The sequence below is a fragment of the Onychostoma macrolepis genome, chromosome 24 (genome assembly GCF_012432095.1).
Source record: "Onychostoma macrolepis isolate SWU-2019 chromosome 24, ASM1243209v1, whole genome shotgun sequence".
NCBI lineage: Eukaryota > Metazoa > Chordata > Actinopteri > Cypriniformes > Cyprinidae > Onychostoma > Onychostoma macrolepis.
Window position 1 is genome coordinate 388,766 of NC_081178.1, and position 19,333 is coordinate 408,098.

Here is a 19,333-nt window from a genome sequence, read left to right on the forward strand (position 1 = left end):
TAAACGTTTCTTAAAGTTTACTGTATCTGCAGCGCTCTATGTATGCCGTATACTGTAACAGTTATTGCAGGATTCCTGTTTCCCAAAAGGAGGTTTTTATGAACTGATCTCACTAGTGTTCTCTGGTCAGGAAAATATTCTGTGTATTTGACAGCTTTGTGTCTCATCTGAGGCCAAAGATTAGATTCTGACAAAAGAGAATGTTTTTGACTAAAGTATTTGGTTTTGACCTGAAAGTCGGAAGTTTGCACAAGTTGGTGTGTAGTTTTGAGATCGTGTTTATAGTTGTGAGAAAATGGTGAATTGTTTCATGAACTGTGTGTCAGCAATCCACAAAAACTAATACTTTAGTTCTTGTTAACTAATAAAACCTTGTAATCAATAAACATTACTGATATTAATGATCATCTCAACATTTACTAACACATTATTAAACTCAAAGGTAGTGTTCTCATTAGTTACTGCACTCTGAGCGAACATTAATGAATGCATAGTTAATTCATGTTCATTATGGCTTTAATGCTAATGAATGAGTCCAGTGTAACGAACAACAGTGATTTTGTGTGAAAGTTTATTGGACAGATTAAGAGAATAACATCAGCGCTATTCATGATCAAAAACACAGCAGTATGTACAGAATCATTAAAACTCTCCAGTCATCTGAGATTGAATGTTCGGTGGACCGCTCGCCAAATCCGTTAAAAACACTCGAAACGAAGCGCCGCGTCCGTCAGCGCAACAATGTGCTGCGATTAAAAGAGCGACGCTCAGCCCTTGAGATCAGAGTCCGCAGCCGTGTTCTCTGAAGGAGGAAGGAAGACGCGATTAAGGCTTCTGTGGCGAAATCAGAGAGGTGCATTCTGGGACAGCGGGTCAGTACGTGGAGGACGTGGTGCTCATGGCGTCCTCGTTGAGACGTGTGCTGCCGGGGTGAACGCTGGCGAAGTATTTCACGTCTTTATCCACGTCTGTCTGCAGCGCGACGAGTGTGTGCTCCAGCGCCGCCTGCTGGCAGTTCGAGGAGTTCAGAAAATACTCTGCAGAGAGAAAACAACACGAAAATTAAATTAAAAAGGAAAAAAATTAATGAAAATAAAAACAGGAAAAAAAAACAAGTTAAAATTAAATTGCATACAAAATAAATGTACATAAATATACACAGTACTCACAAAATAAGTTTCTTTGCATAATATGTATATGCGATTAATCGTTTGACAGCACTAGTAAAAATGAAGGGAAAGAAAAAAAAATGTAAACAAAAAAGAAAAATTAGACAAGCAAAGAAAAAAAAAAAAAAATTACAAATGTTTTTGTAACAAAAAAACAAAAGAACAATAGGACAAAAACATAAGTAATAGAATTAAAAAGATGAAAAGAAGAAGGATAAAAGGTAAATAGAAACAAAATAAAAACAAAAGAAATGGAAAAAAAAAGTATAAAACTTTAAAAATCAAAAAGTAAAAATAAAGAGGGAGAAAGGAAAACTAAAATAAATGAATGACAGAAAAAAAAAAAAATCTTAAAATGGAAAAAGAAAAAAGCTAAAAAGTTAGGGTTAAACAAAAACAAAACTGTGAAAAAGCAGGGAGTAAAGTGGCATTGATGGATGCACCTCGCTCCAGCAGCGTCTGCCGCAGGGTTTTGGCCAGCAGCACTCGGACATTAGGAACCGGATCAGACGCCAGCTGAAGAAGAGGAGGAAGAAGATGCTCGGAGAACTGGTCCAGAGACAGACACTCCTCCTCGATGGACAACTGAGCAGAGACCACACGTCAGGACCCGCACTACACCGATGATGAGGATGATGATGATGAAGAGCGCGTCTCACCTGGCAGACGAAGGCAAACGCCTGACGACTGGACCACTTCGAGGAGTGACAGAACTTCTCCACCAGCTCGCCCAGAAAACTGACCAGCAGAGACGAACACGACGACAGCTTCCTGATGATCTCGCTCACCTGGAACAGACAAGCAGCGAGTCGCTGAGAACGACTCAACTGAATGATTCACTCAGGATTCAAAGAATGAAAGAAATAGGAGGAGCATTAAAAAAAAAAATTTAAAAAAAGGAAAAATAAAAATGCATAAAAACAAAGAAAATGGAAAAAAATGAATCAATCAATAAATAAGAAAATGAAAGATAAGAAAGCAGAAAAACAAATGAACAAAAAATTAAGACAAACATGAACACAAAGAAAAAAAAAAGAAAAGAAAAAAGAACAAAGAAAATACAAAAAAAAAAACATGAAAAAAAAAGGGCAAATAAATAAATGGGAAAGAAAAAGATCAAGGGAAAAAAAGAAAAATGGAAAGAAAATTAATTAAAATTGAAATAAAATGAATAATTATAATTAAAGTAGTAAAAAATTAAGTACAAAAGAATTTAAAAGGAAAAAAAATTACAAAAGAAAATGTATAAATGAACAAATTAATACATTTAAATGCAAAAAGTAAAATTGTAAAAAAAATGTAAGAAAAACGAAAACTTAAAGGGGGGTACAATGCTGTTTCACGCATTCAGAGTTGTTCACCCTGATAAAGAGTTGGACTCTCATGCTAAGCATGGACAAAGTTTCAAAAAACAATTTGGACGTATAACAGTATTTCTATTGTGGCTCTTGATGACGTAAACGAGGCTGGAACTCCTTATTAGAGGTCCGCAAGCCCGTCGGGTCCCGACAGAGCCCGACACGCTGAGGCCTAAGCAATACGCAACGCATATACGCACACATTAGCATACAGGTGACCACGCAGAGCATCAGGGAGAAGATGGAGCGTGGAGTTACAAAAAGTTCCCAATGCTTCGGGAAAAGCTTCCTTTTTGATCAGCCATGCATTTGATGATGATCCTAGAGAGAAATGCATCTTTAGGGATTTTATAATGAAAGATTTATTTCGAATCATTTTGTTTTAAAGTAGTAATTCAAAGCTTTCTATAGATACTATAATTATCAAGTCAGTGAGGCAAGTAGGCTATATGCTGTGTTTCAGAAGCGCCCCACTTGCTCAACACCGAAACTGCTTCTTTATTTTATAAAAGCACGTTTTGTTGATATTGTGAGTGCACACAAATAAAAGTAGACCCTTTACAGTTCCGAACAACGTAGCCTATTACTCTTACCTTTATGAGCAAAAATGACAGTATTTTGAAATGTTTCCAATGCAAGTGTTCGCTCTGGCGCGTCCAGTAAAGCTTCAGCTTCCACTCTCCGCACAAACTACTGGATATGCATCAGTGCACATTTATCTAGGTCAAGCGTTTAAACTAACATTGTGGAGCTGTTTTATAATTATAGATTTAATTTTAGAGAAGTCGTGATGATTTGAGAAAGCTAAATTGATCAAACATAGGCTATGATCAACTCGCTGTCTGCCGCTGGCCGCTTGGTCGTTACTTTAAAAAACAAAAACTTACATTTAACGAATAAAAAAAAATGCTCCAAACGTTTTTCTAAATTAACTTAATAAAATAACAGAACGAAATACAATCACTTTGCCATTTCATACAAAACTGAACTATTTTAATAGCTGAAAGAATAGTAGATAAGCGGTTTTGGGAGAAGGGGGAAAAAAGACGGGCTCGGGTCGGACTCGGGCCGAGAATTCTGATGAGCTGTCGGACACGGGCCGGGCCGGGGCCTAAATTTTAGGCCCGTGCAGGGCTCTACTCCTTATATAAGCATTTCTCCTGGAAGAACGCGGCCGTGAACGCATCGACCAGCGCGGGAGCGAGAGCTTCATCCATCAACAGCGCTGCACGGGACTCGCTCGAGGTGTGGTTGTGAGGGAAAGATAAGCTTGTTCAGCTTCCCGAAGAACCCAGCGTTACGTGAACCATGGATGCAGTTTGTTTTCCGGCGCAGCAACAGAGTTTCTCAAGCGTGTTTGTTGACGAGCGCTTTATAAACAAGGCCCAGTTCGACGCTGGATTTGCACATGGTTTAATACTGAAAGATGGAGCGGTCTCTGCTATAAAAGACCCCGGTCATGATTCAGAACTGCAGACGGTAAGTGAAACAGCATCAAATGTCTGTGTTTTGTTGGCGATCGGAGCTCAAGTGCTCGTCACTCTTTAGCTCCGCCCACGACACGCCTCCTGGAGTTTTCAGAGAGAATCGTATCTTTCTTTTATAAATATGATAAAACTTAAAGACTTTTTGGAGACATGAAGGATGCAATACTACTCTATAGGTACTCGAGATTAACATGATATTGGGTGAAACTGTGTGTTATGCCCCCTTTAAGGAGAAAAGAAAGAAAGAAAGAAAGAAAGTCGGAGTGTTTGGGGTCAGTACCAGTCTGTAGGACGTCCAGCGCACAGACGACACACGGTCAGTACAGAGACACAGCGCCAGCGGCCGCAGATAATCATGGACGTCCTGAGCGCTGTACAGCTCCAGCAACAGCACCAGCTGCCTGTTACACACACACATACGTCAGAACACACACACACACACACACACGTCAGAACACACACACACGTCAGAACACACACACACACGCCAGAACACACACACACACACACACACACACTCAGACTGCATGCACTGATGTCAGTGTGAAGGATCGTACTCGGCCAGCTCTGAGCGAAACCTCCAGTTACGACTGTTATCCGTCACCAGGAACTCCTGCAGCTGATACAGATACTTCCTCCGAGTGTCCTGATGCAGCAGCTGCAAGAGCAACACACACACACACACACACACACACACACACACACACACACACACGTGACCACCATCATCATCATCATCATCATCATCATCATCATCAAGAAACAAGCCTTACTGTCTGTAAATAACTAGGAAATAAAGAACAGAAAATACAACACAAATTACTAAAAAAGAAATAAATAAAAAAAATCATAAAAATGAAAGGCATATAATAAAAGAAAAAGAAAAATAGACGAGAAAATTTTTTTTAAAAAGAAAATATAAAAAGGGGGAAAAAAGACGTGAAAATGAAAATGAACAGCACATGACCATAATCATCCAGAAACAAGCCTAACCACTGATCAAACTGTCTGTAAATAACCAAAAAACAGAAAAACAAAAACAAGAAATATTGAAAAAAAAAAAAAAAATGAATGAATAAATATTTAAATAAAAGGATAAATAAAATAAAAAGGAAAGAGTAAAAAAAAAAAAAGACAACAGAAAAAACACTGATCAAACTGTCTGTAAATAAGCAAGACAGACACCGATAAAAACAATAAATAAATAAAATTAAATGAATAAAATAAATAAATAGATAAAAATAATAAAGAAAGACAAAAGGATAGATAAAATAATGGAAAGCATAAAAAAAAGGAAAGGAGAACAGAAAAAAGGAAAAAGCAACAGGAAAGAGTAATAAAGACAGTGCTGTGTGTGAAGTGCCGTGACCTTGAGGAAGTCGTAGAGATGCTTGAGGACGCCGATGCGAACCTCGTCCAGGTCCTTGAGGAAGCTGTTGAAGATGGGCACCAGATGAGCAGCGGTCAGCTGATCACCCAGAATCAGAGCCAGCTCATGGATGGAGAACGCCAGCGTCCGCCGCACCTTCCACTGACACACACACACACACACGGTCAGCACCTGCTCTCGCTCCAGCGTGTTGTTAGCGTGTCACACACACACACTAGTGATGGGAGAAATTAACCTTTTCGAAGCTTTGAATCAATTGAACCAATTGCTTCACAAAATGATTCCGTGTTTTTCGAAGCGCTCGAAACAGCACACGCTGGTGACTCCTGCTGGTCAAAAGTGTGTAATGCAACACAAACTCAGGCCAAATCATGCAGAAAACAAAAACCCATAGCAAATGTTTTATTGAAAGTATGGTTTATAAAATCATTCATTTGCAAAGCTTGTTTTGTTTGTTATGGACAGCTTGTATATAGAGGCCAGTAAAGGGACTATTAACTACTTCTCATCCTTTTAATTACACAAATGTCTCGTTAAAAATGTCTACAAATTGAGGAAACTGATCTGAGATCAGGTAAAAACTGACAGACATTTCGAAACAGTTATGATGTAATGAAGCCTCGTTTACTGAAATCACATGACTGCAGTTTGATACGCTCTGAACCACTGTTTCGAAGCAAATGATTCACAAAAGATTCGAAAGCACCCATCATTAACACACTCTCACACACACACACACACACACACACACACACACACACACACACACACACACACACACACACCTGCATGTCGGAGGCCAGCGTCTCGTACGTGTCGCGCAGGCAGTGCCAGTTCTGTCGTCCCAGAGTCAGCGCTACGCCCGGCAGACTGAACGCACAGTGCCTCGCGATCTCCATATCCACCGTCTGAGCGCGAGACGGGTCCGTCATCGACAGATACTGCTCCAGCAGCGCCTGCGGAACCACATCCTGCAGCACAGCATCATGGGATTGAGTGGGTCAGAGCAGGTCAGAGCAGTGCATGATGGGATTGAGTGGGTCAGAGCAGTGCATGATGGGATTGAGTGGGTCAGAGCAATGCATGATGGGATTGAGTGGGTCAGAGCAGTGCATGATGGGATTGAGTGGGTCAGAGCAGTGCATGATGGGATTGAGTGGGTCAGAGCAGTGCATGATGGGATTGAGTGGGTCAGAGCAGTGCATGATGGGATTGAGTCGTTGATGTGGCACTGACCTGCTGTTTGTATTTCCGCTCTTCTTCAGCGCTCAGGTTGCTGTCGCTCACGTCAGAATCATCATCGTCACGCGTCACGTGTAGAGAGGAGTCACGCCTCTGAAACACACACGAAACCATTCAGCTCAGAATCAACACATCTGAACACATTTCTGCAGCTCAGGTAACCTCAGTCATGAACAGCGATATGCATCTACAGATGTGTGCAAATCAGCACAGAGACGAATCTTCTGGTTCAGTTTGGAATCAGACAGTTTGAACTGATTCACATTAAAGAATTGAACTCTAATACGGTCATAAACGAGAGACACGTGTGTGTGTGTGTGTGTGTGTGCGCGAGTTCACCTGTGTGTCAGCAGACAGGAGCTTGTGTGTGTATTCAGGTGTGTGTGTTGACCTGTGTGTCAGCTGACAGGACCCAAGGTGTGTGTGTGTGTGTGTGTGTGTGTGTAGGTGTAGGTGTAGGTGTGTATATGTGTGTGTGTGTGTGTGTGTGTGTGTGTGTGTGTTTTGTGAAAAGTCAGGACATAGATGTGTATAATGACGAGGGTATGGCAGGTATTACAAGCTGAAGGTGGCATCTCAGGACATTGACCCATGTCCCCACTTTTCAAAACGCTTATAAATCACTCAGAATGAGGTTTTTTTGGGGAAAGTTGAAATGCACAGTCTCCTGTAAGGGGTAGGTTTAGGTGCAGGGTTGGTGTAGGACAATAGCACATACAGTAAGTACAGTATAACAACCATTACGCCTATGGAGAGTCCCCACTTTTCACAAAAACAAACGTGTGTGTGTGTGTGTGTGTGTGTGTGTGTGTGTGGTGTGTGTGTGTGTGTGTGTGTGTGTGTGTGTGTATGTACCCGTGTGTGGGCTGACAGGTGTTCTGAGGGCTGCTGGGAGCTGAAGGGGTTTGATCGAGCGGCTCGAGGCTCCAGGAAAGCATCTTCCAGTCCGGAGTCCAGCGCCGTGGCTCTCAGGGCAGCCGTCAGGACGTCCACTTGTGCTGGACACAGAACACACTCTTACTAAATGCTGTCCAGTATCAGACCCGTCCGTCATCTCACACTGATGCTGATCATCGAGATGCAGCACGACTGACTGTGTGATGAACTCTATCAGAACGCAGTTATACGAGCTGAAAATTCAAGATACGAGTGTAAAAATCCCTCTTATATTTATATCATATGATATAATGAAGCAATATCACAGCAGCAAGAGTTCCGCTTCTCCATAATATCTGCACCACTGCAAAAGTGAGACTGATTCATACAACAGTTCAGTGAACAAGAGCTTCATATAGTGTTGCACTTACGATTTAATCTGCACATAGATTGAATTTTAATGTCTTAAAAGCCATAGTTTAGACCAGTGCGTGTGACCCGGAGGATAAAGGAGCTCAGATCAGAGCAGACACACTAAAGGCCTGTTTCTGTGCGTCACTCCTTCTGTTTTTCTGTAAGTTCCTGAGATCATTTCCTTCCACAGACACGACGCTCTCGCTCCGCTCAGTTCCTGAAGATCACAATGAGCCACACAGACTCTTGCTCCGCGTTTCAGCGTCAGATGAATGTCGTGTGATTACTGTCTGCTGGTCAGGCTCAGGCAAGGGTGTGTGTGCTCGTCTGTCACAGCACCAAACAACAACAACAACAAGAGGTCCAGCAGGGCTGAAATCACTGACCGCTACAGCGGCGTTTAGTGCTTCTTTAATAGCGTGTTTTGAACTGCATCAGAGTTGATTTCATGCACAAAACAAGCAGCTGTGTGAACTCACTGAAGTCAATCAATCAGTGTTTCAAACACAGTCATGAAGACATTTAATGACCATAAATTTGATGGTTAACTACAAAAAAATAACTAATTTGATAAATGTGCATTGTGTTACTATATTTATTATATTTTTACTTCAACTGTCAGTGATGTCTAAATTATTGAATAAATCTGCTCCGCTCAAAGTGTCTGAATCATTTTTGATCCGGTCGTCCACTGTATGAAGGATTTCTGGGTGTAATGTGTCACAGTTCACTTTATTTTGCTCTCCTCACTTACATAAATGAACTATAGTGTCCTGCACCCAACTAGTAAAAGAAAATATCAAAAATTAATCTGGTGTCTGAATAAGTTTTGATTTGATTGTAACTTAGATTTGGGTGTTTATTTGAGAGCTGATTCTTAAAAAAATTGATAAATGAATTGATTAAATAAACTTCGGCTTAACGGAAATGTCCCGGTGTTTTGGTGAAAGTGTAATCTCGCTCACCTTTGACGTCGGGGTCGTCGATGTGCGGCTCCAGGTTCTCGATGAGCTCCTGCAGCTGTTTTCTGGCCAGCGGCGGCGCGGCGGAGCGGCGGTCCTCCTGCAGCTCCAGCTCCAGGTCGATCTCAGGGATCGGAGTCCTCCAGAAGTGGAAGGAGTTGAAGAGCTCCTGCTCCGGGATCTCCTGCGACGCGGCGCTCAGCACCTCGGCCGTCTGCTCTCCTCCTCCCTCCTCCGCCTCACAGGAGCCGTCTGCGCTGCTGCTGCGGAGGCGACGCTCGTTACATGGGTGCCTTTTTTTGGTCTTTTTGATCATTTTGCCTGTGTTCATGCCAACTGCATAAATGTTGGCACAGGTGTGTATTTTTATTGTAATTTTAATATTTTACCTAGTGCCGTCAAACGATTAATCGCGATTAATCACATCCAAAATAAAAGTTGTTGTTTACATAATACAACTTGGGTCCTGCAGAGTTCAGCTCCAGCCCTAATCAAACACCTGTAACACGCTAGTGATCTTGAAGACACTGATTAGCTTCTTCAGGTGTGTTTGAGGGCTGGACCCAAGCTGCCCATCACTGTAATATGTGCGATGAAATTTACAAAAGTGATTTTATGTCCACAGAAAGCACATTAAATGTAAGTAAAGTGTCTACTTTTAAGGTTTCAAATACGTTTTTGGAGAATAAAATGTCAAAATTTGGTTGAAAAATTGCCATTCAGTGTAACAATATTTATGTAAAAATTCAAACAACATGATTATTCTGACTTGTACATATTAAAATATATAAAGGAATAAGGGAGCATATTAAATTTTATTGTGTTTTATTAAACGAGTAAACCATTCTTACTGACAAATGGGCAAAACCTAGGATAGCGGCAAATTTTAAAAATTACAACTAAATTAGTATTTGGGGTGAAAGTAATTAGTCTATGTCATAAATTGATTTTGGTTGAATCAGGGAAAAATGTAAGATATTTATTTTTTGCTCAGAAAAACAAAAGCAAAATTGCAATTAAACAAAACTTTTTAATTTTGGGGGGGGGAAAACAACAATTTAAAGCATTATTAAACTTATTGTTTTTATGCTTAACCCCTTTTTCGTCTTCGACCCATATATAAATACAAACATGCATGTATATAAGAAAAATATGTTGTTTATATGTGAAATATAGAAGGAAAGGTTCTGGGATGTCTGTGTATCGAGCGGCGGTACAGCTCGTCAGCGTCTCACCTGTGTGTCTGCGCCCCGCTCCACTCCGCCTCGTCTCTGAAGTACTGACCCGCGTTACTGCTGGGGCTGGCGAAGGTGGAGATGAACTGACCGAGGGACTGAAACGCAGCCTGACGCACCTGTGAGCACAGCACACCTCATCAACATCAACTCACGCTGGACCCAGCCAGAAATACTGAGCATAATCTGGATGAATAAATACATATTTCATTTGAGAAAACTCTCATCAAATATGCAAAAAATCTGCACTACATTCCTACAAAATATAGGTTTGGTTTAACAGTAGAAAGTACTTCCCTAAGTAATAATAATAATATAGGAATTTCACACAATTTACATGCATGTTTTAATTTTAACAGTAAACCGCTGTCATGCAGCACTTTGTTTGGCAAAAAAAAAGGAAACTTAAATTTTATTTTTGATCATATTTTAAAGGATTCATTAAACTGTTAAAAGTTAAATGGTTGATTACCACCATTTTGGATAATACATTTGTATAAAATCAAAATACAGAATCCAGAAAAACTAAAATGGACAATTTCTGAAAAAAAATAATAATAATTTTTTTTTTCAATTTCATATTTTATAGGGCCATAAAATTGTAATAAATCGTTATAAAAAATTAAGTTAATAAAACCCCAAACACCCAACTGATTAAACATTCTACTGATTATTAAACTCAATTACATCATTAAAGTGGAACATCAAAAATCAAAACATAAACTTTAGACAAATAATAAAATGGAATTTGGGAAAAAGATTTCAAAAGAGCCCTAAAAATGTAAATTCGTTAAACTTTTATTACATTGTTGTTGAATTGCATAAGTTTCAAGATTTTAATTAATTAGACAAGATTAATTTAACCACTAAAATGTAATACAGAAAAATGCAAACAGAAAACATGGAAGTTGGAAAAAATTAAATAGTAAAAATAAGTCAATTTGTAAATCTAAATTTAATCAAAATCAAGTTAAATTTTTTTTTAACTTTTATTAAATTGCTGTTAATTTGTATACATTTCGTAATCAGAAAGTAATTTAAATCATGAACATTTAATTTGAGCATTTAAACGTCATCCAGAAAAGCAATCCAGAGAAACGTGAGGAAAATAAATAAGGAAAGTGTGTTTGATGACGCACCCAGCGTGACGGGTCGCTGATCAGACTGATGAACAGAGACGAGAGCTTGGTCCGGCGCACTTCTGGAGACGAGGCCGAGGAGACGGTCATGAAGCACTCGGCGCAGGCCTTCCTCACGCCCCACACGTTATCAGAACACAGCTGGAGAAACCGCGGCAGCTGCCCCGAAAACACAGGGACACGTCAACAACCACAGACCCGTAGAGTCACACGATACTGACCCGCTTCCAGCCCTACTCCGGAGGAGACCGGGGCTAGTCGTCACACTGTTTCTACACACACACAAACTCTACAGTCTCAGCCTCAAACACCTCGTATGCTGAGCAAAGCAAAACAAAATAGGGATGTGCAGCAGCCATCGAATACTGGTCCGTGACAGCGATGATCGATCATGAAAACGATGATTATGGGGAAAAAATATTTATTGGTTATATAACAGCACTTTAGCTGCTGAAAATACTAGTGTTCCAATCATTTTGTCCACCACTGTAAATATCCCCAAAAATATTGCAAATTAAAATATCTTCCTTAAAGTGCCTCTAGAGAAAACATGCATTTGTTTGTCTTTAAACCTCAGTTACAGACATCTAACCCGCGTGACAACTTGCCCCGCGTCTGACCGTACCAGCAGCTCCTCGGTCGCCTCTCCTCCGACCACACTGCAGATGTCTCCGAAGTTCGCCGCACAAACCTGTCGGACACAAACACACGTCTGATGAGCACCGAGGACCGAACATGAGCACGAGCCAATCAGATTCAGCCGTCGTCCTCCTGAGCCAATCAGATTCACCGACCTTGCGCACGTGGAACATCCTGCAGTCGCAGCACATCTCGCAGAAGCGCGGCAGAAAGAGCCGCTCGGTGACGTCCTTCCCCACCATCGGAGCCATTTTACAGATAATCTGAGATAAAACCATCAGAAACAAACACTCAGAGTCCTGCCTGCTGCTTCACGAACCAGACCCGAGGAGAGCGTTTCTTTCTATCATTATTTTATAAAAACAATCAGAACTTAATATTTTTGGTAACACTTTATTTTAAGGTCTCTTTGTTACAACTTACATGTACTTACTGTTATAATAACAATAAATTACATGCAAGTAACCTCAAGCCAAACTATATACAGTGGTGTGAAAAAGTGTTGGCCCCCTTCCTGATTTTACAATTTTTTGCATATTTGTCACACTTAAAAGATTCAGATCAAACAAATTTTAATATTACACAAAGATAATGCAAGTAAATACAAAATGCAGTTTTTAAATGATGATTTCATTTATTAAGGGAAAGAAGCTGTCCAAACCTACCTGGCCCTGTGTGAAAAAGTGCTTGCCCCCTCCTATTAAATCATGAAAGAACTGTGATTAACCACATTATTTTAGAAAGCTGAGTTAAATTTCACTAGCCTCACCCAGACCTGATTACTGCCAGACCTGTTGAATCAAGAAATCTCTTAAATAGATCCTGTCTGACAAAGTGAAGCATGTTTAAAGAGCAACACATCACACTGCGATCTTAAGAAATTCAGAAACAGATGAGAAACAAAATAGTTGACATGTATCAGTCTGGAAAGGGTTATAAAGCCATTTCTAAGGCTTTGGGACTCCAGCAAACCACGGTCAGAGCCATTATCCACAAATGGAGAAAACTTGGAACAGTGGTGAAGCTTCCCAGGAGCGGCCGGCCTACCAACATTACTCCAAGAGCACAAAGACGACTCATCCAGGAGGTCATGAAAGAACCCAGAACAACATCTAAAGAACTGCAGGCCTCACTCGCCTCAATTAAGGTCAGTGTTCATGATTCAACAATAAGAAAGAGACGGCATCCATGGGAGAGTTCCAAGGCAAAAGCCATTGCTGACCAGAAAGAACACAAAGGCTCGTCTCACATTTGCCAAAAAAGATTATCCCCAAAAAATTGACTGATGCGACAAAAGTTTAACTTTTTGGAAGGTGTGTGTCGCGTTACATCTGGCGTAAAACCAGCAAAGCATTTCATAAAAAGAGCATCATACCAGCAGTCAGACATGGTGGAGGTAGTGTGATGCTCTGAGCTTCAGAACCTGGATGACTTGCCATAACTGATGGAACCATGAATTCTGCTCTCTATCAGAAAATCCTGAAGGAGAATGACCGGCCGTCAGTTTGTGACCTCGAGCTCAAGTGCACTTGGGTTCTGCAGCAGGACAATGATCCCAAACACAGCAGCAAGTCCACCTCTGAATGTCTCAAGAAAATTAAATGAAGGTTTTGGAGCGGCCAGATCACAGTCTGGACTTAAATCCAATTGAGATGCTGTGGCATGACCTTAAACAGTCCATTCATGCTCGAAAACCCTCCAATGTGGCTGAATTAAAGCAATTCTGCAAAGAAGAGTGGGCCAGAATTCCTCCACAGCGATGTGAGACTCGTTATCAGTTATCACAAGCGCTTGATTGCAGTTGTTGCTGCTGAGGGTGGCACAACCAGTTATTAGGTTTATGGGGCAAGCACTTCTTCACACAGGGCCATGTGGGTTTGGATTTTGTTTTCCCTTCATAGTAAAAAACTTCATTTAAAAACTGCATGTTGTGTTTACTTGTGTTATCTTTGATTAATATTTAAATTAGTTTGATGATCTGAAACATTAAAGTGTGACAAACATGCAAAAAAAAAAAAAAAATCAGGAAGGGGGCCAACACTTTTTCACACCACTGTAGTAAGAACATGTAGTTAATTAATATTACTCAGTACTTAAAATTATAATTACACTGTAACAAGGACACCTTAAAATAAAGCGTAACCATATTTTTAAACTAAAACATGTTTTTAAATTAAAAATGTTAATGTTACCATGTTATTACTGCATTCACCCCTTTTTTATTACTTAACAAATTCTTATAAATTTGAAATTACACAAACCAAAAAAAAAAACATTTATAAGAACATATAATCTAAGAATTATCAGCATTAACCTAATTGGAATGAACTAAATTCATCTTGATTTATAACTTACAATGGCTCAAAAACCTACATATTTACATAAAACTATCAAAACAACAAATTTTACTCAGAGCAAAGTTTTCAAAGCAGACTCTCACCGCCATGGCTTCGGTCTTGACCTCGTCGCTGCTGTCGGGAGCCGTGAGCTCCACCAGCACGGGACACACCAGCTTCTCCACGTCTCCTCGCTCGATCAGCTCCTGCTCCAGCAGAACCAGCAGCGCCGCCTGACTCGTCTTACGCACCTGAGACACAAACACGCCTCTTTAGCAGCGCTCCCGAGGAGCCGCGGCAGCTCCGAGAGATCACACCTACCAGGTTGTTCTGGTCGGCCAGGTATCGCACCACGATGGGCAGGAGGTACTTGGAGAAAGCCAGCGGAATGGAAGGTCTGTTCTCCTGACAGAAGATGGCGATGTGTGGGATCTGCTCCATGAGCTCCGCTCGAACCGTCGGCTCTGACGATCAAACGCATTTCATTAAAACTACAAACCAAGAGTCATAAAGCACAGCTGGAGAAACAAAACACGGCTGCATATACATGAGCAAAGCTGAAATATGAATGTGTGCTTCAGCTAATAATGCATCAAAAACAAAGATATGAACCGATCAGTCAAACACAGCAACAGCTGAAGCTTCATGAAGCACCAAATTAAAGATAGATCTGCGTGCAAGTTTTCTGAAATGTTGTTTAAATATGCAAATGACACATTTTCCATTTAAATATGCATGTATTTCAATTTTGCAAAGATTTCCAGAACAGAGATCTGAACACTGGACCATTAGGTTTGAGAAAATTTATGTGTTGTATATTTTATTCTCTAATATTATAATATTTATTTTTCGTCTATTATTACATATTTATTTTACTATACACACACACTCACATTTTCTTGCCATATTGGTTTCTTTTTTTCTAGTCACTTGATAAATCAGAAATACTGTTAAAAAGCTAATGGAGGATTTATTTATTTTTGATTTTACGCCATATCAGCATCAAAGTGTAAGATTTAAAAGAATCTTATATAATAAAATACAATAATTCATAATAAATAAATAACATTATAAATAAATATAAATAAATTAACTTTTTTTACAAATAAAATACAAAATGCTAATACTTTTTTTCCCAAAAGTATATATTTTACAAAACAGAATTTTATCAAATATCAATTTGAATTTCTAATATTTTTCCCAGGTGAAATCTTTTTTTTTTTTACTTTAACACATATATCAAATGTATTTTTGAGTAAAAACGTTTCTTAGCATCATTTAATAAAATACACTTCAATATGTTTTACACTTCAAAGAAGACTTACACAATTCTTCTCCCTTCACTAAACACACACATGTAAGTGTGACTGATGGAGGATGTGTGTGTGTTTATCGGTCCAGAGCTCACAGGAGTCAGATCTCAAACACTGCGTCTTTATGACACGACTCTCTAACAGGACAGTGACTCAGTGAATCAGTGACTCAGTGACTCAGTGAATCGGTTCAGTACCTGAGTCATCTGCGAGTCTGTCGATCCGCTCCAGCACAGACACACACTCGCGCTCATCCTCACTGACGGCCCGGAGTGTGTCCAGAAGACTGCGGGCCACCATCTGCCTAAACACAATCAAACAAAGGGTCAGGTGCATTGTGGGATACAGAATCCTCAACGCACTGCTCTGAAGGATATAATGCATGCTGTATATTGACAGGGTTCGGTGTTTCACCTGTTGAAGACGTTCTCGCTGCTGATGTACTTGTCCAGTCGGCCCAGAGGAGTCAACATCTCATCCTGAGACACGAAATCCAACACTGAAGACACAATAATGGTGTGAGACTCTGAGCCCCACACACACACACACACACACACACACACACACACACACACACACACACTTCATCTAGCGCTTTATGAACCGTATGTGGATAAAGCTGGATATGTTAGACGTAGGTTGGAGTTATTAATTCATTATATGGGGATATTGATAATTATGACGGTTTTGTGCAGTTTATAACAGATATAGTGTGAAGCGTTATTATTATATGGCTATGTGCACCACTGATGCGATTAAATGATGCATATTAATGACAGGGTTACAGTTTCGATCATATCGCAGACTGACAGCAGTTTACCTGTAGTTATGAAATAATATTTATCCATAGGCCTGTCACTATTATTGATTAATTGACGGATGGTGGTCATAATGCAAAGATGCTTTGCAGCATCTTTATTTGTCATGCTGTAAAAGAGTTTATTAACATTTTTAAAAGACTGTAAATGAGTATTGTTTTATGAATTTATTTGGCGACTGTTGTTTTTGATGATCAATTTGAATCTAATCATGAAATACAGATTCCATAAAGAAATAAAAATGAATAAACAGGGCTCTATTATTGTCAAACTTTTAATGATGGATTATTAAATTGTTAACATTTTATGAATTCATTTTTTGACCACTGTTTTTGAAAAATAAATAAAAACAAAACTCATTTCACAGAGCTGTATTAAGTGTTAAAATTAATGAATTTTTATTTAAAATTTTATGAATTAATTTGATGACCACTGTTTTTTTTTGTTTTTTATATTAAATAATAAAGAATAAAAAATAAAAAATAAATAAAATCAATCAATAAAACTGATTTCACAGGGCCCTATTATTGTTAATTTTATTTAAATTTATTAAATTAAGATTTTGTGAATTCTATTATTTAGACATTTTGATATAACCATTATAACAGAATCTAGGGGAAAAACAAAAAGCAAAACAGAAAAACTGAGTTCAGAGAAAAATAAAGCAGATTTTGCTTCTGCGTAGGTTGGAGTTATTAATTCATTAGTGTTTATGATGCCTGCGAGGTTTTGTGCGGTTTATAACAGATAACTGATATAGTGTGAAGCGTAATTAATATACGGTGATCGCAGACTGACAGCAGTTTACCTGGAGTTATGGAATAATATTTGTTGTTTTATGTATCTGTAAAGCTCCTGAAGGACACGATCTGTGTCCCTGCAGCACAGAAGCAGTCATAAGCAGCAGCTATATCTGTAGCAATAGCCAACAATACATTGCAAAAATCATCTTTTATGCCAAAAATCATTAGGATATTAAGTAAAGATCATGTTCCATGAAGATATTTTGTAAATTTCCTACCGTAAATATATCAAAACTTCATTTTTGATTAGTAATATGCATTGCTAAGAACTTCATTTGAACAACTTTAAAGGAGATTTTCTCAATATTTAGATTTTTTTGCTCCCTCAGATTCCAGATTTTCAAATAGTTGCATCTCAGACAAATATTGTCCAACAAACCATACATCAATGGAAAGATTATTTATTCAGCATCAGATGATGTATTAACCTCAATGTCAGAAAACTGACCCTTATGACTGTTTTTGTGGTCGCATATGGAAAATGAAGCATTATGATGATGATCTGTAGAGAAACAAGCAGAAATGTATATAATCTGACCCAGTAAACGGCGCTGGTAAAGCTCAGAGCACAGCTGTACGACGCGTCACGGACAAAAACACCATGTTTCTGAGCACAGTACCACGGTATTACCATGATTCCGGGCATCGTGTTCAGTGAAGGAATACTGTTATGATTCAGCGACATTTACCTCAGATTACCACAGTATTACTATCTGATACCGTATATGAATCACATTCCACATGAAGCTAACGCCTTTCTCACTCTCTCTCTCTCTCTCACACACACACACACACACACACACACACACACACACACACACACAGAGAGAGAGAGAGAGAGAGAGATAAACTCACATCCATCCGTGTCCTCCTGCGAGTCCTGCAGCAGAGAGAGATCTGGAAAACACAACACAATCAGAGAGAGAGAGAGAGTGTGTGTGTGTGTGTGTGTGTGTGTGTGTGTGAGAGAGAGAGAGAGAGAGACAGACAGAGTGTGTGTGTGTGTGTGTGTGTGTGTGTGTGTCGAGCTCTACACACCCGCCATCTTGCGCTGCTTCTACATTTAAGCCGCTTCTGTGCTGATGACCATCACTAACTACACAAAACTACACAAAACTACACACAAACACATACAAACACGCGCCTCGGAGCACTGAGCCTTTATCACGCGCGCGCCGAACGCAGCCTCTAGAGCGCGCACGCACGGAGTGTTGCGCATGCGCAGCAAACACCAGAACTAGCGATGTTCATTTATATTTATTTATTTACATTATGTAAAGTCAAAATTAGACTTAAAAGCGGGTAATAACACCAACGGCATTTACCATGATATGTACATAAATATAATAAAAAATAAAAATTAAAAAAACTTCACAATGTATGTAAATATACTTTAAGATACTCTGAAAAATACATTAGTTTTACTGTAGCACATGCACGAGGACACGGTAATGCCATGCTGTTTTTGTTTGGTGTTATCACTGAGAATAAAGGTGATAATAATTAACTGTAAAAAGCATTATGAATTTACTTAAAGTTACATTTATGAATACTAAACCTGTTTTCATTTTTTTATAAAAGTGTGAAGCAGCTATTCCTCTTTTATTTATTTACTTACTCATTTTGTTTTGAGGATTTCTTAAACGTATTATTTACATTTTTAATGTATTTATTATTATTGAATTTCATTAAAGTACAACAGGCAGAATGTAGTCAAAGTACATTCAGAACTACAGTAATAAACAGTAAGCAATATGTAAAGTAAAATACCTCAGTATAATATAAACGAAGCCTTGGAATTACATAATTTCAGTCAATGAATATTTTTTATCGCATTTTAAATATTTTATTCTTTCTCGTTGTTGTTGAAGTGTATAATAGAATTGATAAGTTTCCGCCTTATTTGTTACATATGGCAGACTTTATTTTGTAAATATTTGTCATGGCAGAAGCTAACCCCCAAACACACACACACACACACACACACACACACACAAACAAACAAACACTAACACACACACACACAAACACTAACACACACACACACACACACACACAACACACACACACACACACACACAAACAAACACTAACACACACACACACACACACACAAACACTAACACACACACACACACACACACACACAAAC

At 39.2% G+C, this 19,333-nt stretch overlaps 1 protein-coding gene across 2 annotated transcripts; it reads right to left on the reverse strand.

Moving 5' to 3' along the window:
- Window positions 1-552: 552 nt before the first annotated feature.
- ppp4r1 (protein phosphatase 4, regulatory subunit 1) lies at window positions 553-18,411 on the reverse strand. Of its 2 annotated transcripts, none has more exons than XM_058765865.1 (20): window positions 18,220-18,411; window positions 18,037-18,078; window positions 15,975-16,059; window positions 15,758-15,864; window positions 14,569-14,711; window positions 14,352-14,498; window positions 12,067-12,174; window positions 11,898-11,963; window positions 11,273-11,431; window positions 10,134-10,252; window positions 8,902-9,158; window positions 7,502-7,644; window positions 6,641-6,739; window positions 6,190-6,375; window positions 5,384-5,545; window positions 4,572-4,672; window positions 4,295-4,415; window positions 1,829-1,957; window positions 1,613-1,754; window positions 553-1,037 (listed from the first exon to the last, which is right to left on the reverse strand). In XM_058765865.1, the coding sequence occupies exons 1-20, from the start codon at window positions 18,224-18,226 to the stop codon at window positions 874-876; spliced, it is 2,487 nt and encodes an 828-aa protein (XP_058621848.1). In that variant the 5' UTR covers window positions 18,227-18,411; the 3' UTR covers window positions 553-873. The 2 variants fall into 2 exon arrangements, with proteins under 2 accessions (XP_058621848.1, XP_058621847.1); XM_058765864.1 differs by having other exon boundaries at window positions 8,902-9,161.
- Window positions 18,412-19,333: the final 922 nt, after the last annotated feature.

Coding starts and splice junctions, on each gene's coding strand:
- ppp4r1 (XM_058765864.1), bottom strand. Junction 12,175..14,351: donor TCAAGACCGAAGCCATGGCG/GTGAGAGTCTGC, acceptor GTTTTATCTCAG/ATTATCTGTAAAATGGCTCC. Junction 6,376..6,640: donor AGCGGAAATACAAACAGCAG/GTCAGTGCCACA, acceptor GCTGTGCTGCAG/GATGTGGTTCCGCAGGCGCT.